The 23,323-nt window shown below is 45.7% G+C and overlaps 1 protein-coding gene across 2 annotated transcripts in view; it reads right to left on the minus strand.

Moving 5' to 3' along the window:
* Positions 1 to 190: 190 nt before the first annotated feature.
* Positions 191 to 23,323, minus strand: part of rabgap1l (RAB GTPase activating protein 1-like) — a 94,668-nt gene continuing 71,535 nt past the window's right edge. For both annotated transcript variants that reach the window (XM_084910489.1, XM_084910488.1), the window contains exons 18-26: positions 21,544 to 21,585; positions 16,494 to 16,622; positions 8,096 to 8,188; positions 4,982 to 5,092; positions 4,498 to 4,602; positions 3,605 to 3,688; positions 3,427 to 3,498; positions 2,881 to 3,081; positions 191 to 2,500 (exon numbers count right to left, since the gene is read on the minus strand). In XM_084910489.1, the coding sequence (XP_084766615.1) occupies positions 2,345 to 2,500; positions 2,881 to 3,081; positions 3,427 to 3,498; positions 3,605 to 3,688; positions 4,498 to 4,602; positions 4,982 to 5,092; positions 8,096 to 8,188; positions 16,494 to 16,622; positions 21,544 to 21,585 (993 nt within the window). In that variant the 3' untranslated portion in view covers positions 191 to 2,344. The remainder of the gene's footprint in view (positions 2,501 to 2,880; positions 3,082 to 3,426; positions 3,499 to 3,604; positions 3,689 to 4,497; positions 4,603 to 4,981; positions 5,093 to 8,095; positions 8,189 to 16,493; positions 16,623 to 21,543; positions 21,586 to 23,323) is intronic.

A 23,323-nucleotide genomic window follows, 5' to 3' on the forward strand; every position in this document is an offset into this window, starting at 1 on the left:
TGTTTGGGAATACACAAGTAGTTGCTCAAATGACTTCGGAACAATATGAAGTTTTGTGAGTCTACATTACTTCTAACGGGAAAACGTTGCATGTCTGCATTTACCTGCTAATACCTGCACACGTGTGTGTGTGCACGTGGTGTCAGTGTCAGTATTCTCCTTTTCTATAAAATCTCAAAAGTGCACAAACAAAGAGAAAAACTGAAATTTATTAATGCAGCTCAGACAGTTACTGTACAGCAAACGGCGTTGGAGTCGGACCAGCAGACGAGCAGTCCCTCCCTCCCTCCCAGTGTCACAGGACTGTGGCGCTACAGCCACCTGTAAACTACACACCTGTAACCCAACTCGGCGCCTGCTTGTGCAACAGCATCAATAATCATCAGCTACAAACTTTCAAACAAACACACGTTGAAATAGTGTTTCAAATATCAGTGTTGCGTTAGTGCACATAATAGACGGGGAGCTCTCTCCGACATCAAACCGCTTTGTACAACAAGAACGACGCAGTGAAGAGGAATGTCCTGGGAAAGCAAAACACCTGGAATTCAGTGATGATCAGTCGGCTTCTGTTTTCTCCCGTTTCATGATTTTGAAGCATTCCCTCCAGCGAGAGGACGGCCCTCGATTCGTGAGGCTCCTGGAGGAAATGTGTGAAATGCGGAGCTGAAAATGAAGTCCAGCAAAAAGTCAGACGACATGGTTGTTCAGCGATATGGGCAGAGATCGTTAGGACGACTACAAGAAGGGAGCAGAGGAGAGGCTCTTATGGCACAGCTGACGCTGTCAGACAGTTCAAACAGTCGATCGCTTCAGTCATTAACAGAAAAGGCAGCCACGTGAACGAGGAACATCGACTTGAACCACTTGAATAACAGTGCAGAACACACATTCACACACATAAAGTACACGTGGGATTGGTCCGAGTCCAAAGGCTGATGTTAGTGTCAACCAAAGAGTAAAGCAGGGGAGTTGGCACCACACTGCAGCTTATGTCTGCTAAACGAGCACCAACACGCAAAACATTTTATTTTGGCTAATTTTTTTTATTTCTGTCCTCTGAAATCAAAAAAGCAGCTTGTTTGAATTTGGCGCCATCTGCTGTTCGTCTCATAAAGTAGACGCACGTGACTATTTAAACATACGTGAACGGCTCACAGTGGAGCGTTACCGTGGAGCCTTACTGCTGAGCGTCAGAGCCAACACTCATTTATGGACTAAAGGATCAACATGGCGATGATGTGTAAAAATAATGATCCAACAACAAAGGACGAGGGCGTTGGCACCTTTGTGCAACTGGTCTATTTAACAGTAGTGGAGCAATACTGCAACAAGTACGCATTAATCCTTCTTATTAATGTTTGAGGTTAAAGATTTTCATAAGAAGAACGCAGCCTGTGACATCTCCAGCTAAAAACGAGGAGATCAACAAAGCTAAAAACATGCAGCTAATATGTCTCAAACACGTCGTATTATCAGTTTTATGTTTATAAAATAACTGAGAATCAGAGGCCGCTCCTGCCACCATCACAGATATCTAAAAAAAAAAAAAGCCTTTATCTGCAAACACGAGAAAATGAAACTCGATTTAGAAATTAAAACCAAAAAAAATACAAAGTCTCGACTATAAAAACAGAGTTAGAGGGGGACAGAAACTGGCAGCTGTCACTTTGGCCCGTCAGCGTTTGGACTCCACCCATCGATCACACACTGTGCTTACCTCAACATCTAAAGAGATGACATTCAGTTTCCAAAGAGTAGAAAAGAAATTTAAGAACTTTGCCTCGTGTGTTTTTTCTGTACATTATTAAAAAAAAAAAAAATTACTAATCAGTTATACATATTTATAAGACAACATTGTTTACGTTACATTAATATAAAGAAATACAAGTTTCGTATTATCTCACTTGTATGCAGTATTCCTTTCTCAGAGCACGTGTGGGCTATTTCTGCACTGAGGATTAAACGTATGAGACGCCTGTGATCACAACACGGGCGTTGATACCAGGAAACTTCACACAATATTGCTGCAATAGCGCCATCTGGCCACAAGGTGGAGCGAAGAGCCCAAACCAGGTTCCAGCACTGAACTTCTTCGCCCCGTCTGCTCTGATCCACCGTGAAGTGGAGAAGGTTCATATTTCCCTCAAACTCAGGCAGATGGTTCATTCAGTCCCCCCGCCTGGTTCTTCCCACAGTTTTGGGCTATTTGCGGTCCAGGAAGCTCCCTGTTTCTGCCTACTGAAAAAGGAATACTGCATTTTTGCGCTTCTTGCTTCTTCGACTTCTGTTCCTCAGCTCTAGTGTGCATCCTGCGGGGCGAGGGAGGGCGAAGGAGCTTGATCTAGGCAGTGCCTTCCTTCGGAGAGGACGGGGTCTGGGATGTGGAGCTGGAGGAAGAGGACGCAGAGCTCTTCAGGGACCCCAGAGTCTTGCTGAACCAAGAGTTCTTATTGGCTTGAATCTCAGTCATCAGAACTCCCCGCTGATGCTCGAGCTCCTGCAGAGCCACAGAAGGATTCAGTCATTAATGAGAGCATGAGCAGGTTTATCACTGTGTCACATCGCTGTGCTTTAATACTCTACAACTCTTCACTCCTTACAAAGGGTCACATGGTGGCCTGCAGTGGGCTCCATGCTTCTGTACGTGCTGCTGTTTTATGTTATTAAGCTTACAGTCGTTATTTGTCACAGCAGAGACAGAAAACACATGCAGGAAGTTGAAGTGCATACAGTAAATTTCCTGCTGCTGCTGTTCCAACAGCCAATCAGATCATCAGCAACATGTGTGTTTTAGCTAAATGTCTTTACGGCTTTTGGTTGGATCACGTGCTTGGCATGCCTCCCTGAAAACACTAGATGCCGTTAACACCTGCTGACCTGAATGCGGCACTTTGCCTCCACCAGCTGCAGTTTGGTCTGTGCCAGCTCCAGCTCCAGCTGTCTCAGCTGCTCCTTCAGTCCGTCCTTCTCCTCGTCGTGTGGCTCCGAAGACGTCTTGTCACCACCAGGAGACGAAGTCTGGAGGGACCCGACTGTGCTAAACAGGTCCCTGCAGTTCTGACAGCCCATCACTTTGTTCTGCATGGGGGGGATGAAAACACACAGGTTTACCACGACAACTTTAAAATTATGGTTAAAAAAGGAGGTGAGGCCGAGTCTATGTGAAGAAAGGCCTGCTGTCCCGTACAGCATCCTGATTACCACGATGTGATGTTGCACCGTATCATTTATCCACCCCGAGGCGGTACTCTGCTAGACCCACACAGAGCGCCACACCAGCATCACGCCCATTAAGGACTTGATTGTGCAAACCTGAAGCTCAAAGGTCTTTTGTTCTCTCATGCAACTGTGGTTTTCCTTCGGACTCGGCAAGTGTCCTAATTTGCATCTGAAGCACACTTTGCATTAAAAGGATCGTCTCACCCTGACCATGTCCAGCTCCTCTTTTGTTGCCGCCTGTTGTTTTTCTAGCCTGGTGCTCAGCTGGGAGCAGATCTGAAACCCAGAGAGGAAACCTGGTTATGTTTGACTTGAACAAGATAATAATGCATATATCAATGTGTGCAGTTCACAGGCTGTAAATGAGAAGACGCCAGCAGACCTGTTTGTATTCAGCTATGATTGCTGTGGTTTTCTTGATTTCCAGCTCTGCTTTTTCCAGCTCCCTCCTGAACACCTCCTTCAGCTGGGACAGAAAGAACAAGATGTCAAAATTATTCTTTTAAAATGACAAACTAATGAGAAAGACGTGCTGACTGTGCATAACTGAGGTGTTCAACTCAGTAACTTGACCTGGATTCATCGACTGGTGACCCATATGTGATCTCTCACTGCTACCAAACTGGGATTTTTTTATTTACTGGGTGTGTTGATGTGTAACTGGTTCACTATTACCAATTACACAGAAAGAAAATCAGCCCTAGATCAATGCGTGAGCTGGGGCCTCCTGGTGGGCTGCACAGGTACTACACGTGGGCCACAGTAACAACAGAAATTCAGTTCAACTTATGTATATAAAAAGTGAATATTATTATTGTGATATTACTGAAATGTAATGCTCTGTATTGACCTTTGTGTCCCAGTGGCAGGGTTAGGACATACAGGGCTTTCTCTTGTATTTTGCTCGGAGCAGAAGCGGGGGAACTCCAGGCCGCGGGGGCCGGTGTCCTGCAGGCTTTAGATGCATCCTTGACCCGACGGTAATGAACTCACCATCTGATTCAGGTGTGTTGACCCAGGGTGAGATCTGAAAGCTGCAGCACCTCGGCCCTCGAGGCCTGGAGTTCCCCACTCCTGCCTTAGAGCGAAGATTTAAGACTGGTTGGCAGATTTTTGGGGCAGCAGCACTCTTGACTTTGGGAGTGGCCGATTTAGATTAGTGATACAGGGCCTGCGTTGTTTGATCACTGCTGTAATTGCACAGCTTACTCTGGTGTTTTCTGGTCACTGATGTAACCTGTTAGGCGTCGTTCATCGCAGCAGTGTGGATGTTACCTGAGCCGTCTCCTCCTCGTGTCGTTTCTTCTCCTCCTCCGTCTCCACCAGACGTTGCTTGGTGGTCAGCAACTCTTTGTTCAGAACGTCGGCCTTGTCTTCTACCTGAGTGCACGTACACACACACACACATCGTGTAGTAAACAACGTTCACACAAGCAGCAGACTACACAAACACCTGCTTCTTTACAGGATCGCAACGTTTACTACGCTCTTTAATCTGGTCGCTTGGTCGTTTTCACGCCGCGCAGCTCGTCCGAGCTCTACCTGGAATACTTTCTCTGCTACGCGAGGCCTGAGCCACGTTCCTTTACTGGAAATTCACCAGACTTACACGGATACAGTAACCAGGAGGCGGCAGGTTAAGACCGATTCTGACCGAGTCCAGTGTTTGCATTCTCACGTGTGCTCATTTGTGGCTAAAGCACGTGTGTAAACCGCTCCGGTTTCAGAGTGTTTGGAGGTTTCGTAGACTTTTTATTACCTGGTCAAGGTCGTTCCGAAGGGCGATTTTACTGGTGACCAGTTCGTGTGCCAGGTCATCGTTCTCCTGTTCAAGTCGCATGCTGGCCTCCTGCAGGCGACGGTTCTCTCTCTGCAGACATCAAACGCACACAATCGCAAACACTCGTAAAGCAGGGGTGTCAAACACAAGGCTCGAGGGCCAGAATCGAGCCAGAAGAATACTCCAGTCTGGCCCCCAGAAGGAAACTGCATTTCCACATTTTTACAGCTTTCGCTACATTGATACTGCACCAAAGTCATTAAATATTAGAAAAACGATTTATATTTATTTCCATTTGTTTCAATTTATAAAAAAAAAAAAAAATCTGTATTTCTTACAACTTAATACCAAAGACTCATGACGACAGATTTATAGTAATAATAATAATAATAATCATCCATTTTATTTATAGGTGACTTTACATCAGTACAACAAAATAAAAACAGCAGCTAAACGAAAAACGATGAAGGGTATGCAGTTCTGAGTAGATGGGTTTGAAGACGCGATTTAGAAGTGGAGACAGAGTTCGTAGTCTGGAGATCTGCTGGAGGTGCGTCCAAAGTCTCGGGCAGAAGGACTGAAGGCTCAGAGTCCCGTGGAAGTCAGGCGAGCGGGTGGGACAGAAGAAGAGCGGCGTGTACGAGTGGGCGTGTACGAGTGGGCGTGTACGAGCGGGTGTGTACGAGTGGGCGTGTACGAGCGGAGGAGATCAGATAAATATGGAGGAGCGAGGTTATGAAGCGCTTTGAAGGTAAGAAGCAGGAGGTGAACTAACGGAGCTGTTTAAGCACAGATTTCATATGTTCAGTCGATCTAAGTCCTGATACAATACGAGCAGCTGCTTTTTGAACGAACTGCAGTTTATGGAGAGACTCATGAGCAGGTCACAGAGAAGAGAATCACAGTAATCTAAACGAGATGTGACAAGATGTTAATATTACGAAGATGAAAATATTTCTATGTGCTGTGAAGGAAAGAGAGCCAGGATGACCCCAGGACTCTTACCTGAGGGGAAGGTGTGAGAACAGAGTTATCAAAGCGTTTCTTAAATGTAGAAAAACAGACGAACGGTTAAAAAAAGCAGGTCTTTTTTATATGACGCTCTCTCAGCTGTGATTCGATGCTGCATAAATGAAGTGAAACTGGATTGGCTGACAGACATCTCTGCTGTGCAGGCTGTGAGGTTCATCCACACTTGGTGTTAATATAATGATCACATGACCACAGTTTAACTCAAACAAAAGGTGTTATTGTGACATTACAGTTATCGGTGGCCGTGTCAGGCTCAAGTCCTCACTGCAGACCATTAGCTGAGTCTCATGACTGCTGCCTGCCTTTAAACAGGCTCACATGACGACCATGAATGGGACAAAACTGTTGTGATGGTTGTGAGCAGTCATCTGACCTGATATCCCGTCACTCTTACCCTGCCTGAGTCTCCGTACGCAAACAAACGGTTCATCTGAAAGCTCTGAAAACCTTATCTGTCATTTACAAACAGCAGCAGGAACTTTAGAGACAAAGAGGAAAAAACACGTTTGATTGTTGTGAGATCAGCTGTGACCCACACGTGTCATCATTTAGAACGATGACACAGCCGATAGTTTACAACACGACCCTGAACTACTTCAGTCAGCGCGGTCAAATCATACCAGTGTAAAAGTACATAAACACATAAAGGAAGTCACAGATTCAGGACATAAATATAAATGAAACGATCGTTTTTGGGGCAGAAGCTTACCGAGCGTTTTCAAATCGAGCCTCAGGCGCACGCTTTAACACATGATGCTGACACAGACTTCCCTTCTCTGCTTGACACTGCCCAGCCCGACTCTCCCTCCCTGCCCTCCCTTACATTTATCTGCTTTTAGTAATAATTCAGTTTGTACTGCAGATACAAAAGTACATCTGCTTGGACACAAAGGAAGCCAGAACACACTTAAACTGGGGTCTGAAGCCTTATAGAAACACTGAATCGTTACATTAGCCACAAAATAACTACATAGAAATAATTACATTTTACAAGCAGCAACACTTGTGTGTTTGTGTTGTTGTGGAGGAGAACAGCTTTCTGCTGTTTACAGAGACGCTGCTTCAGCAGCTTATCTGTGATAAACTCTTCCTTCCTCTAAAAGCAGCAGCTTACACACCAACGTGGCACTTTTGCCTCTAACAAGCAGATTCAGATGTAATTTGGTTTGTTTGGTTTTTTTTTGGGGGGGGGGCTGTCATGGTTGTTTGTGTCTTGTGATCAGATCAAATGCTGCGTCCATAATATTACTTGGGAAGATGAAGGAGCTGCTTCAGGCACTGCAGTAAAGTCACATTTATTTTGTTCTGCGCTCGTCTCCTTCCTGTCAGCGTCGTTAACTATTTCAGTGTTGATGGCACTATCATGCATCCTATACTGTGCACATTGTATTCCCTTTTACTGACTACAGAAATACTGCCTGATGTGCTTAACTGAGCAAAGGCAGGTTTACTACGACGCACTTGTGCATCTCTGTTTGGCCTAATTGTGGGTAGAACCATGAAACCAAGAGGAGGTAATTCTTCATCATCACATGACGCTTACATGTAACATCCACTCTTTACTGTGACGCTCGCCTTACTTTCCTTAAATGATTCAGGTTCATCCTACTGAGTCATACAGTAACACTGTCCTCCTCAAGCAGCTGGACAGTCTCTTTGTGAGCTTCCAAAAATAAAACTCGTCAGAATCATCAAATATCTGCCTCAGTTTGTTTTACCTCAGGACGAACAGAGAAAGATAAACCCAGCGGAGACAAACCTTTGCAACCACAACAACCCAGCAGCTCAGCCCAAAAATACGTTTTTATTAATAGCAGGGTCGACGATGATGAAAGTCAGCGCAGCGAGAAAAGTCGCATTTCACGTCAGAACAGTTTTAAAAACAGACCAAACAGCGACGTGCTCATTTCTAATCTTGGAATCACGGCTAATTTTATCTATAAAGGCAGCTCCTTCGTCAGAAACGTAAAGAGCCGAGTGCTCAACACTTTCATGCGACGTGATTGTGTAAAAAACAGATTTAACTTCCACACCTGGTGGGTGAATCTTATCTATACGTACCTGGTAGCGTTCGATGGGGTCTTCTTGTTGCAGCTGGCTCTCTCTCAGAGTCTGATATTCCTTCTCAAACTTCTTCAGCTTTTTGGTCGGGACCTGAAAACAACAGCAAAGTTAATTAAATCATCATTTTACTGTTGACTTTGTTTACTTGGCCTGACAAAAATCTCAGCCCATCCCAGTTGTTCGTGAGCTGGGGGGGGGGGGAATTGGATAAAACAGTCAGTGGCTCTCAGCTCTTGCATCATCTTCCTGAGTCGGTGGGAACCATCAGCTACTTCTCTCTGCACCAACGCTGCTTTCATGCCTTCGTTCCACGACAGGATTAAGCAGCAGGGGTCAAAGGTCAGAGTTAGGTGTCACGTTGAGAAACACACCAACGGGGCTTCATGAAACAACATCCATGTGATGCGTCACGTGACATCAAAGCGATCAAACTCTGAACATCGCTGCCGAGCCGGTGCGGTGTTGTGGCTCGTGTTGCACAGTTTCTACTCTGTTGCTCCGTCTGCCTTTATCAGCGTTAATATCTGCTGCACATCTGCGTGTTGTTCTGCTACTTCCCCATGAGACATCATTAGAAACAGGAAAAACAAACCAAACAAGCACCCGCTCGGCTCACAAGCTTTACAATGTACTGCTATAAATCAGCAAGTGGTAACCGTGGATCAGAAACGTCCAGTTCACACTGCACGGCTGCACGGCTGCACGCTGCGTGATAGACACGTTACAGGGGAACTGTGCTTTCACTGCACGTGCTCAGGCCTCACTATGTGAAATCATTTCAGCAGTTTTGTTCTGCAAAACCAGTCACGGCAGCTTGTAAAAAGCACCAAATCCATCATGAAATGATTTCGATTCATTATCAGACTGAAGGTTTTAACAGACGCGACCTGCGATCAGTGAAGCTTCAACTTTTCCATTTAGTTTGGAAAATGTCAGGAAGCATCACATAATTCACTACATTAGGTGTGTGTGTGTGTTTAGGTGGGTGGTAACAGCGTTGCCATAGCGCCAACTACTAGGGCTGGGGGGTCACAGTCACATGACCCCCTCCTCTGAGACTCCTGTTTGTAGTCGTTGTGTATCCTCCACTGCTGCCTGTTTCACACACTGTGTTACACTGAAGCAGAATGAACGAAGCTAGCAGCGCTCACAGCCTCACTGTAGGAATACTGTCAACTCCAGAAACAACCAGAAAGATAAAAGATATTTGGAAGAAAAGCATTTGTACTGGAGGACGTTGTTTGGTACAGGGAGTACAGAAGCTATCTGAAGCACTGACGAGAACGCACTGTACATTTAAGATTGAATATTAGAAATGATAATATAGATAAAAAGAAAAGCATCCAGGAGTATTCTCTCTTCAGCTTCAACACTGCAAAATGTTTCTCCAGTAATACCAAAGCTGGTGTACAAGCATTACAAGGAGCTCAGTGTTTGAACTATACTGTAAGTGCCCACGTCACAGGTTACATCCTGGAAAATGAGCCAACACAGCGCAGCAGTGTATTAGCTTAAGACAGGGATAAAAATCCCGCTGCACATTTCCATTAGGATTAAAAGCCAGAGGACGAGTTATTAAGACCGCCCACCTGGGCAGTCATTACCCGTCCTTGCCAGTGACCTGCCAGTTGACCCTCGACTTTACGACTCGGGCATCGGCGAACGAGCGTCACGCTGTTATCTATTGGACATTCAATTCCCGAGCAGATAACGACAAAACGAGTCCGAGAGCTGTTATCTGTGTGGGAAGAAAGAGCAGCCAGGCCTCTGCCGGCTGGTTAAGAATCGCTTTATTGTAACAAAACAATGCAGACAAATTGAATGTGCTGTTCTCCTGCAGGGCTGCCAGATTCAGTTCAACTACAGAGTCACAGCGTGGCGTTTTGGACGCCGCCACGCTGCCCAGTGTTTCTCGTTATGGAGTTAGACCCTGCGGGTCTGTGTGCGTGAGGCGAGTGGGCAACGATGAGCTGCTGCACGTGCATTTTTAAAACAGCTGACGCTTCAGTATCTCCACGGACGCGGAGTTTAAAACAATATTTAAAAAGAGCCAGCTTCCATCTCAGCTGATCTAAACGCAAACATCCTGATACGCAACAGCCATAAATTATTGTACAAACACAATCTGTGAGAGAGGGAGAGGGTTTCAGCGAGGGCGAGGGGATGACTCATGCTTCCTGAGGTTTGCTGTTTTAAATAAACCTCCCTCTCTGCTGTGTCGCATTCACTTTCCTTTATCGCCTCATGTCATCCATCCAGGCGTTCTCTATAACCTAATCTAACCAGTAACAAGCTGCACACACTCCAGGCTTCCTGCGTGCGATGGCGCCACACACAGTTCTGCAGTTAGACGGGCGCATTTATTCAGTCTTTACTGCAGTTTCTGCGCAGCTGCTCGTGTAACTATTCTGCATTTCCCTTTGCTCTCCTCATCTCACAGCGACTTTTGTTTCTTAACATTATCACTGAGTCAGCCAAACTATCATTGAAGAAATGTGTCTTACACCGCTGCTGTTACACACCCGCTGCCCGCAAACACCCGTAAAACACACAAACATTACAACACACCTGTGTAATGAAATGCGCAGGCTTTGTTAGGAGCAGCAAGGCTTTCTTTAAACATCCAATCCTGCTGCAGCTACAATCAGCACCGCCGCCTCCATAACCTTTCAGCTTTCCTCGAATTCGTTTTATTATCATAAAAAGACGACATTCACGTACATGCTCCTTTTTTCAGAGAAACAATTTAAATCATACTGTCCTTCACAGTGAGCCCAAGTGTGTAAAAGAACCCGCAAATCTTTCATCGCTCGCAGTATTTTAAAGCTTTACACTCCGTCATACACACGACGCAGCACTTCGACCTTATCAGCAGCTCTGTGCATATTCTCTCGCTTCTCAGGTGATATGCGTGTGTGTAGTTATGCGTCACGCTCTATATTATGTGTTGTGTAAAACGGGCCGAAAGAGACACTTTTCACTGGCTGGAAACCTTTTCAGATGTAAAGAGCTCGACCACACGAGCGTGAGCGCAGGATGATCCGAGCTCTTTCTCAAAGATCACAGGGACACAAAACACAGATTAACCTGGGAGACACAGAGACACAGAGACACGAGCGCTGAGAAAGACGAGCAGGCTGAAGGAGGACCACGTGGGCGGGGCAAGCAGGACGAGACTGGTGTGTGTGGTGACACTGGGATGAAAATAACCTCCCCATCCTACCACCACACAGCAAGGAGTAAACTGACCTGTATGCCAGACAATACTCCATTACACGTAACACAAGTACTCCGTTACATGGTCAGCCCTGGCCTCAGGCCCACCGTGACCCGACCTCGTCCTCACGTCGGTTCAATTCTGCTCACAGGTTTGTGTAACAGCACTTTGAAATATAACCGACTGAAATATAAAGACAAAAACAATAAATTTGTAATTATTACTGTTTCATAACTGAGTGCAGGCTTACATGCTGGCATTCCCAGTAAAACATGCCTCCTGTTTTTTATTATTTTAGGAATTTCAGGGACGGGTCTGTTTAGCAAGCTCGCACGAGCTGCATCACCTTGCTGAGTAACACACACTGTACCCACTGGACTCCAAGGTGAATCATCAAACTGTAGATATTAGAGGGTCCACTCCAGTCAAGGGAAAAGCAATTTAAGATTCCTGGCGCTGCAGCAAAATGGTCCCAGGCCCACTTTTAGATTCCTGACCTGAATCGCTGCTGCAGAAAATGGAATCGGTCCCAAACCTCAGACTAAAAGAACGGAAGAAGGGTGAAGTCCACTTACAAGAAGGAGCAGCCGAGGAAATGAGGACGACAGCAGCTGGACATTTGAGCCACAGAGAAAAAAAATAGGACACTTAATTCAATGAAGCGCGTGAAGGAAACACACACGTCTCTTTGATTCCAAATTAAGATCAGTAATTGAAACAAAGTGACTGTCACGAAGCAGCACTGACTGACAAACCTCAAATATCTGACACACTTTCAGAGGAACAAACACCCACATGCTCACACACGTCTTTACACCATTTAACGCACGGAAAGAAAAATGCATTTTCAGTAAAAGCGGCACTTTCCTCCTCTGTACATGACGCAGGACGTTTAAAAAAATAAAAGATAAGAAAGCGACAACAGAAAAGAAAAACTGCTACAGCAGCAGGTGACTTCAAATGCTCCTGTTCTAAAAACTGCAGTAACCAACAGTCATTAGAAACATGAGGCCAAACTGTTGTAGATGTTTTAAAAACTACATGACATCAGAACAGACCTACCACTGGTCTGGGAGCTCGGCGAGGTCTGGAATGGGCAACCAAGCACGCCAAGGCGTCCTCCTCACCCGGTCGGTCGACTATGTGAGCATCGTACGCCACCATGATAGACACCTCCTGCATCATCTTGACTCCCGCTTGCTCCCGGCAGCAAGGAGGAGGAAAAGCGGGAGAGTGCAGCCGACAGGTTTTGTTGCTGGCAGTGAGGAGGAGGCGAGCGGCTGCCTGCGAGTCCCTCAGGAGCCGAGCCCCGCCCAGTGAGAGGAGGAGAGGTGGGGGCAGCGAGAGAGCAGTACAACACACCTGTTTGTTTCTCTCTGTAACGCTAGAAGTGTGTGACAGAGGACGATGAGTTTGCTTTTTCTTCCCCTCCACTGAGTGAGTACTTCCCTGTTGCTGCCTCTCTCGCTATCGCTGCCTGTCCTCATCTATCTCCAGCTCTTTTCAGGCTGCACATTTCTGTCTTCTGTTTCCTGCAGCTGGTAACATAAATACAGATGAAGGCTCGTTCACACATCTGCACTGTTTACGTGAGAGGTTAGGGGACATAGGAAGGAAGTTGTGAGATCAACCACAGTGACATGACGGTCTGTGTTGCACATCGCTCCAACAGCACAACCCAGGAAGTGAAGTGACAGCAAATACAGAGCTGTCCTGGAAGACGCCCGAACACGCTTAATGTTCTCTGAAAGGACCCAGAGCTGAAATCTACACGTGAAACCCACATAGGCGCGAACAAGCTCCTGCTTTTCTTTTTCTTTAAGCGACTTTGGAGCTTCAGAGTCTACAGTTTCCCTTCTATCAGTTATTCTCTCAGTCTTATCCACTCAATGAAGCAATAGCCAGAGCTAAACGGTTACTTTATAGTTTACAGTATACTTTTTACTTTTACTGAAAAACACTCATTTAAATCCTGGTGCCAAATTACTCTTTCACTCCTTTATGAGTCAACAAAGTTAAAGTTTAAGTGAAATGAAGTAGTTAAAAGTTAATATTTACTAGCTAACCAGCCAGGAGGTGGTCTAACAGGGACTACAGACGGGTCTGCGTTTCACTCCAACTGAATAAGTAACCGACGCCAAGGCACGGAGGATGAGACCGAACAGAGCTGACCAATGGGAACGATGGGTTTGGCTGGTCCAGTGACTGAACTGCTGTGGTGCAGATGTTTCCATTTTCCCGAGAAAACCATCCCGAGTCTGTTTGATTACATAACCAGCGGTCCCCAGCCCCCGGTACTGGTCTGGGAGTCGTTTGGTACTGGTCCGCGAGTGTTGAAGCTCGAGTGTGACATTTATGGTTTTCAGGGTTTTTATTGTTAACTCAGTTTTGCTGGGTCTTTTCCTGTGTGTTGGGAATAAATCATCTTTTTTTGGCACTGCTTTTATTTTGTTGTATTTATCTGCGACACCTTAAAGGCCGTGAAACGTCAGCATGACTGTGACGGTCTCCTCAGACACGGTCACAAGCTGGCAGCACAAAGCACAGTAGTGAGTCTGCAGCCACACACTGCACAGTAACGAGGCAGGTTATGTAGGCAAAGTTAGTCTTTGTGATCCACCCAGGAGTTTAGCATAAAACCACAGGCTCTGTCATGCTTTGGGGCTGCGCTTCAGCCACAGTGGAAAGCTGCCAGTCATGGATGGGCCTCCCCAGACATCAGCATTACTGAAGCAGTGTGGGACCGTCCTGACAGAGAACAGAACAAAAAGACGACCAGCATCCAAAGAAGAGCTCTGACGGTCCTTCAACGAGCCTGGAGATCGTTTCCTGAACACTACAGCAGCTGTGCTAAAGGATTCAAACACTAAACGCTGACCTTCAGGTGCACACGCGCCAGGGAACTGCTACATTTACTATTTACCGAGACAAACCCGAGGGAGCGACGGACGGCTCGAGATCTTTTTTCTCCAAACCCCTTTAATACGGTTATAATGTAATAATAATGTAATAATAATGTAATAAGTCTTCACTCAGCCTTTCTTTGACAAGCTACAGCTGTGGCTCTCTATACATGACTCTGCCCTTTTACACAAACACAGCCTTCTCCTCTCTTCCTCTCAGTTCATTAAAGTTTTGCTTTCTTAATAACTCCAGCTGCGCTCTGATGAACGTTTAAGAAGGCTAGAAATTTAAATTCCTGATCCCCAGAAAGGCTGAGCCACCCTACTACCCCGTTGTGTTCATCAAGCCGAGGTGCCGGTGAATTCTTTCCCCGTTTTAAGCAGCTTATAGAATTTGGTTGATCCGATTTAAACGTCGGCAGAAAATATGTAGAAGGGGGAGGTGAAGAGAAAGAAGTGCTGGGGGGGCCGTTCTGCCCATTAGCTAAAGCGGTGCTAGCATGTCTTCCCCACAAAGATGGCTACTAGGTCCAACGGCCTTTCATTTACAAATCAAATGGTTTAACTTCACAGTGGCTGCTTCCTTCTCTCATCTTTGATCTCGCCTGTTAGAAACATGACTAACAGACAGTCACAGTCATCAGTGAGTGTGTGGGACGGCTGAGAGCGTAACAAGTCCATAGATTAGTGGAAGGTTTGGTTTTGCGACACGACTGGCATAACCAAACGTGGCCTGGCATGCCCGGTTACGAGATTTCATGTGGCGTTGTGTAACGTGACATATTCAAGCTTGTGTAACATGTGACCTGTGGGTCTGCTGGTGTGAGTGGGCAGTCGGACAAAAAGCAAGACTCCTTTCTCCTCTTACGGTTTTCTTTGAGGCCCTTTTTGTGTTAATCTGCTCACACCTCTGTCCACGGGGAGGAAATCTATTTTACAAGTTAAAAAGAAAAGGTGTAACAAAAGTTTCTCTGCTATGACGTTTATATCACAGATATAAGTCACTACTTTCATGTTTTGGTTCCTCACTGCTCCCAAAAAGCTTCAAATCCCTGAATTCTCCGTTTCCATCTTCAGTCTCAACTGTAAGGCCAACATGAACAACTTCAGCACGTTCTGGACACTGATGGGAACCACACGCTCTGTCAAAGTTTTTACAGCCTTCCCTTGACGCCTGTTTAACAGTCACTTCATACCACAGAACACGTCTGTGCTGTTTAGTTGTTCAAATTTACACCAGTTTTGAAGTAAACAAACTGTGTGGGTGCACAGAACCAAAATACTACTAAAGCCACCAATGCAGAAGAACCCTGAGCCGCAATACAGGATATCCTGTATGACGACAAACACAGAAGCACACGAGAATCATGAGAGAACAGCATCCTATCAACGTGGCCTCGAGCCGACTCGCTCGGGATAAGAAAATGTAAAATATTACAGTACGTATCACTGAGACGCAGGGGAGAGGAGGGTGGATGATTATCTCTTCCATCTTTTTTCTCCTTCCTTCCTCTGTCGTAACACAAACCGCTGACACAAGTACACACAGCGTCGCACACACCGTGTACCGTTCTTTGGTCTCCGGTGAGCTCGGCAAATTCCCTGAATGCCAGCGGCCGCTTTAAGGTCAGTAGGAGGATCGTAACGGCATCAGGAAGTATTTTAGGGAAAACACGGCCTGGACCGCCATCCATAGAAACCGTGTTGTGGGTGATGGATTCACAGAGCAGAGGAAAACAAATGCACAATAAAGACTTTTACAGAAGACTAAAGAAGCAAAGATAATAAAGTATATGGTACAGAAACTGCACTGTGTTTAACCTCTCTGGCCTGGTGCTCCACAGATACTTCCACCTACTGCACATCACTTCATTAGAGCGTTCTGACTGACAGCAGAGGGCTCAGTGAGTGATGCTTTTTACATTTCAGGATGGCTTTCAATACCCGGAATGAGACAACGTAATCACTAATGTTCCTTAAAGTACAGCATTTAGTCACAGCTCACCTCTGCAGAGCGTGTTGCACGTGAAACACGAGTAACCCTGCTGTGGCACATGAATAAACAGCTCAGCGAGTGCGATAAACCGCTGCAGGCCACCTGAGAGAGAGTGCACTGTGTACAAACCACGGGTGCTGCTGACTACCACAGACTACAACCACATACAGCAGCCAGAACTGCACCTCTGGCTCAGTGGATACAAGATTTACAAGAATACTCTTGTATTATGTGCAAAGGCCTTGTGTGTTTGTACATACTTGCACAACTATCTCTTACCTTGATGTTGCAGGCCTGCTCCATGAGCCTTCGGGCGTTCTCTGCAGCTCTGTATCGTTTGGGGAGCTGGACTCTGAAAAACTTGAGAGCCCCCTCGAAGTCTGCCTGCAACAGGTCCTCTTTAGACGTCTGGAAGGAGACGAGGAGGAGTGGGAGGAGAGAGAACAAGGGATAATCAATGAGACACACAAACGTCTTAATGAGAGTTTTATACTCAAAGACTAAGAACCAGTGATAATACAGAGAAAACTGTCTGTAGTTACACTTAACTTGTTGTAAGCATTCCCTTATGTGTCATAGCTCTTATTGTAAAACAATAGTTACACTGTAGTTTTCTAAAATGATATTTCCTGTGCAGCCAGTTACTTTTAATCATCTCTAAGCAAAGGCTGAGAACTCCCATGCTGCTCTCCTCCTTCAGCACAGGAACAGGAACCACCTTGTTTATGCAGCAGCGTGAGAATCTTTTGTAACTCCCATATTTAAACCCTTCACCCCTTGAAATCCCTAATAGGAATGACCACTGAAGCTCTTTTCTGTCATTTTTCAAGCCTCTGATGGGAGACGAGAGGTGACACGTCCTCACGAAACTCAGCGGCTTTCTTTTCCAGTTCCTATTCTAATGGTCGTCAAACCACGTGTTTGTTGACACATACCGAGGCGTCGAATATCATCTTTATGGGGTAAAGAGATCACAGAGTATTTAATAACACAACAATACCGCCACCCTGTGGTGAGGAGATGCAAAGACACCAGAATCTGTGTCGAGCGTGTGCTTTGAGATCAAAGAGCGTTTTCCTTGTAAGATTATTTTTTGTTCCATTTCTGCAGATGGAATAAATGTGGAGGTGATATCAGGCAGCAAACAAACAGCACGTGCTGCAAAGGGAATTTCAAGCAGTCAGCTGCATGTATGCAACATGACCAGCAAGGCATCACAGCGACAGATACAACTACTAAATGAATTCATAAACTGAGACTGCATTTTAAAAGGCACACGTTCCCATTTTCCCCATTAAAAACACTCTGGTCTAACTGGTCTAACAGTCAACCACCACTCCATCCCTGCATCTCTCTCTCACCGCCAGCAGCCTGGGGACGAAGAGCCGGTGTCCCATCCCAAGAAGGTCCATGACCCTGCAGAAAGAGTCTGCTGAGGCCTGACTGCCGTGGGCCCTCTCTTCCGTCTTTCCCTCGCCATCTTCCACTGCTTTGCAAACTGCTGGAAGGGGCAAATGTGGGGTCAGGACTGGTACAGGAGGAGGAGAGGGCGGTGGAGAGCGTGGAGGAGATGGAGGTGGGGTGGGACAGGGTGAGGGAGAGGGAGAGGGGTGGTCCCGCTCCGGGGCCAGGATGGAAGATGACTCCAGCGTGTCGTCTAGATGCCCAGGAGTTTCCTGTGTTGTCGGAGTAGACGAGGAGGAGCGTGGGAACCTCCGTTCTCAGCTCAGTGTCAAAAGCCAAAGTGTTGAGGTTCTGGTGGATGAGGAGAGAGCAGCTGCTATTTGCACGCCGTGGCAGCCTGGCGTTCAGGAGGGCAGGTGGAAACGAATGGAAGACGAGCTCAATGAAACACAGCAACTCGGCAGCCGGCGCTTCGACGTCCAGGACACGTGACGTTCAGATCGATCCAGTTCATCCGGGCAACGCAGACTATCAACACGTGGACAAGACGTTGGCCGCTCAGCTTGTACCACTGTCAGAGCCCGGCGCCGGCCCCCCGGTGCGACGCAATCACAGTCAGGAATTGATGTGTTGGCGCTGCTTTCCACATAATGCTGAGTCTTTCAGCTACCTGCCAGACTTGCTTTGAAACCCCATCACACGACCCACTCTCATCTTCTTCCCCTGGCACACTCCCTCTAACCAATTCCAATCCAGCGTACTGTTGCCTGGCAACAAAGCTGCTCAACACGTGGGGTGCTTCTCCAGCAAACAGCGGCACTGGATAAGAACGCCACCTTTTTTATTTTTCCTTCGCTGACTTCAAAGACACGGAGAAAATCTGGCTCCGGCTGCACAGCGGCGCGGCCTTAATGCTCGAGGCTCAGCGCGTGAGCGATGACACATCAAAGCAGTCGATACGTTTGTACCCACTTTGCAAGTGGAGCTTCGCCGAGGTCTGATTTCTCTGAAATAAACAGCACTGATCTTTTTGCGTGCCCTCCACGCCTGGACAGGCGGTCCTAGCGAAAAAGCAGAAAAGGACGAGATGTGGTCCGTTTGGAACGTGGCGCGTTTGCGCCCGCAGGAGACGATGCGCTGCGTGTTTGAGTTAGAGTACGGCTGAGCGGATGCTGAACTCACTGACTCACACGCAAACCAGCGATGCATGAAAACCAAGATGGAAAAATGGAACAGAACAGAAAGTGTGTGACGACAGCCTCCTTCAGCTCTTCGCCGGTGTAAGACTTTCAATTCTGCACAAATCCAAACCACAGCAAGCAGCAGCCTAGTTCACAGCGCGAGCCTGGACTCCTGCTTCTGTCCTCAGCAGATTTCTATCAGCAGGAGCAGCCGTGCATCCGGTCTGTATTTGTCAGTAGATTTTTGAGCTCAGGAGCTGCCTCCTTTAGGTAGAAAGTCCTTTCTCGTTCCTCTGAACAGCACCGACTCACTGAACGAGGGTACGAGTGGGTGTTGGATCTGCAGGAGTCTCTGCCTTGGCCAGCAGCTGGGACCAGGCAACGCAATGAAGCCACGCCACAGTGTTTCCAACCCTCAACCTCTCTCTCTCTGTACTTGTGATGCTAGGAGCTAATAGCTATCAGTAGCAGGGGCGGCTCCGTTGCAGAGGTCTGGCTGGTGGACGGAGGTAGCGTGTTGGACAAATACATATCCAACCAGAGAAAAGGAGGAGGTAGAGGTAGTGGAGCAGGAGGTAAAGAAGATAGGGAACGAGGAAGTGAGTGAAAGTAAAGGCTCCGAGCAGGCATCCACGGCAGGAAAGGATAAAGAGCAAAAAGACCAAAACATAAAATCACAGACACACACAGCTTTTCTCCTTCAGGTCCAGATCGCTAACGTTATCTCTTATGCCCTGCTGTGATGTGGATGTGGCGACTAAGCCGGAGAGGGAGGGAGGCGAACACAGATGGAGGGAGGGGTGATGAGAGCGAGGAAGAGTGCAGGATGGATGGAGGGAGGAGGAGGGAGCCTCTGGGGAGAATGCCGTCATGCCCGGCCAATTAGAAACAGGCAGTGGAAGCCCCTTCCACACTCCTCCCTCCTCACATCCTCGTTTGTTCTCCATTTCCAACCATCGTATCCACCGCATCTTCCTCTCTGACACAGAATAACTGATGACCAGCACACAGAGGAGGAGGGCTTTTTAGAAACCAGCCATCCTTAATTTTAACCAGAGAAAAAGTAAAAGCACAGTCATTGCCTCATTAGTATCTGAAAGCTTCTTATTACTGTTATCATAATCATTGTTATTATAATTGTTATTCAACTATATGAGTGTAAGTTATTTTATTTATTCTAGTATTTTAAATGCAGACCTTATTCATTTGTGTGGACTGATCGATAATAAACACGAGTAACTAATCGGTAAAAGTAAAATATTGATCATGACATAAGAAGTTCAAACGCAGCCATGAAGTTTCTTCTGGGATCACAGGAAAGGTAAAGAAAAGAGAAAACTTTCCTGGTTGTTCCATCATTTTATCACACGCTTGTGTAAAATTCAGCCCTTTCACACTCCGGGTGTGTAAAAAAGAGGAAGGAAGGTGAGGCTGTTTATGCCAGACTTCATCTGTTTACCTGGAAACTATCAGCCAGTGTAATTACGAGCCAGCTAACAGAGATTTGTTGTCACAAAATGAAAAACTTGTACCTGAACAGTACTGAGAACAGAGGACATCCCATCAAATTACTGTCCACACTGAACAGCCAGACACAGACGTGCTCTATGACACAGTCATCACACCAAAACTCACTGATCTATCCCACCACAACAGAGAAAATAACAACAAGTAGTAATTCTTCACCCCTGTGCTTGGACAACAAAAACATGCAAACCATTTGGTATTTAAAAAAGCAAAAAATAAAAAAAAAAGCCCCAAATTTTAACCAATTTAAAATCAACCAAACATGTTATTAACTAGCATACTAGGTAATAATACTAATCCCTTAAATCAAAGACAAACAGTTTCCTGGTCTGTATGTGGACAGTCTGTGACCCAGCCGTCTGGTTCCTGTGATTGAGAACGAAGTTGATTAAATATGTAACTTTTGTCTCCCCCTTCTGGCAGTAAGTGTGATTACACAAACACTGTCGATCGTGCTGTTGAAGAAAACCTGCAGCTTTTCTTCTCTCTTGTTTTTTTAAATCTGGAATATCCTTACATTTTTCACCCATGGGCTCCATGACACTCAAGCCAACTGCATCTCATCCCGTCTCTGGTAAACCAATGAATGAATGGATCAAACCAACCGATCAGATAAAATACAAAAGCATCAACAGCCCATCTAAAACTGCTACATTTCAAATGACCACAAATTGGTCAGCTCAGTGTGGTTTTCCTCCTCTGTCAAATCTGCAGCCTTTACTGTAAGGACTCTATAATAATACTAATAATACTAATAATGGATTGCATTTATATAGCGCTTTTCGGGGCCCTCAAAGCACTTTACAATGCCACTATTCATTCACTCTCACATCCACACACTGGTGGAGGCAGCTACAGTTGCAGCCACAGCTGCCCTGGGGCAGACTGACAGAAGCCAGGCTGCCATATCGCGCCATCGGCCCCTCTGGCCAACACCAGTAGGCGGTAGGTGAAGTGTCTTGCCCAAGAACACAACGACCGAGACTGTTGTCTCGAGACTAACCATTTGCTTTCTATGGACAAACCACATGACGTGTAACTAAACCAGCTTCCTCTCTTCCAGATGCAGTTTGTGATATGACCACTAGGAGGGGACAGATGTAAACAAATGCCTCTTGTTGCAATCCTGCCTGCATGTGCTTTGATTTGCACTTTGTGCTTCCTACATGTGCAGAGACTGAGTTAAACACAGATGTACAAAGAAAGTGAGGACTAACCTTGAGCAGGGCGAGGGCTACATTGAAGATGATGTTCAGTCCCTGAAAGAGAAGAACTATTTGTGAAAACAGAAACAATAGAAACACAACAGCTACATTCATTTGCATGTGTAGTTTTTAAAAGCCACTTTAGCAATTTTAAACTTGATGCTGCACTTCGGAGCTGTAAAAATGAAAATCTGCAAACAGAGTCACATTTCTCTGAAACAATACTTCAATCTCGAGTTCTGCAAGAATCACTGCCACAGTAAACCAAAAAGAAACCGGCGGCTCCACTTCTCATCTTTTGCTCAGGTCAGGATAACCTCAGCTTCTTATTTTCTATTTTTCATACCCACACCTTTATAAACACACGATCACAGTGATGGATGCTCTGTTCACATGCACAAGTACAGTTTAACTGTTCATCATAGCGATGCTGGACATGCAATTACAGGATCAAACAGAAACAAATATCTACTGTGTAACAAGCTTCTGCCGTTTTACTATCAATCAAGAAGCGCCAGAAAAGTCCTTCCAACACAACTTTATAAATATTTTCACAGACGAGCAGATGTGTGAGCTGAACATGATTATTCCCATTACAGTAACAATGGTCTTTTACAATTAGCTTATCAGTATTTATTTAGCGATGCCACAGAGCACCTTTCAGTTCAGTTCAGCATAAAATTTGTAGGAAACACAAATTTCCTTTTATCGTCTGATGAGTACTCTACGAATGATTCTGCAGCTGCAGCACAAAGAAACCCAAATACAAGCTTCACAGGGTAGAGCCAATGCAGAGGCGCAGAGTGCTGCTTAAAAACAAACGCCCCTTTGTTTTACATATAATGTGCATATTTTGTTGTATTATTTCGACCATTTCTTCATACAGTGCTTGTAATTTTGACCAAAAGAAAGAAAATGTAATGCGGATGCAAACTCTGCATGGGAACACCCATCTCCTTGGTCTCCGTGACAACCAGTTCACATGGCAACACAGAGCTAAAAATATCTGAGCAGCTCTAAAAATATCTGAAGAAAGAGAAAAGAGGGGGAGCTCTGCCTCCACACACCTATCTATGTAGGCCTCAAGATGGCGCTAGAGTGCTGAGGCATGATCAAAGGCGTGTTTGGGAGGAGAGATTATCTCAAACTGTGTGTTCAAGCAGGGACAAGAGAGAAACATCCATAGACGGGGAGATACTAAACTGGGGAGAGAAGATCTATATCTATATCTAGAGAGAGATTATAGATATAGAGCGAGGGGAATGATCAGCATACATTTCTAAGGAGACCATCAAATAAAGACAGCAGCTGAGACAAAAAGAGTGATTAACAATGAGGGTCTGACAGTGACGAGGAACAATCACAAAGAAGATTGTCAGAGTGAAACAAAAGAACAAAGAGTTTGTCCTGCTTTAAAACAGTGACGTATTTACAGGTTTACATACAAACAGAAAGAAAAAGAGAGCAAGAAAACAAAGATAAAAAAAAAAAAAAAAAAAAAAAAAAAAAAAAAAAACACACACACCACAGAAAAGTTTCAGGAAATGACAAAGTGTGAGTGCAACAAACAAAATGACAATACAAGAAAAAGATAATGGAAAAAGAAGAGAGGAGTGAGAAATGATGAAAAAGATGAGGGGGGAGCATAATATCACAATGCTGCTTTAACAGGCAGATTGTCATCATGCGGCTCAATGGGTGAGAAAGACTTGGGAAACTTTTAATTGTTCTGCCTGGGGCTAACTGGGAGGCAGGAAAGGGGAGACTGGAAAAAAGGAAGGGAAGAAGGAAG

This window comes from Perissodus microlepis, chromosome 17, assembly GCF_051167445.1.
Source record: "Perissodus microlepis isolate ML-2025 ecotype Zambia chromosome 17, ASM5116744v1, whole genome shotgun sequence".
NCBI classification, from domain to species: Eukaryota; Metazoa; Chordata; class Actinopteri; order Cichliformes; family Cichlidae; genus Perissodus; species Perissodus microlepis.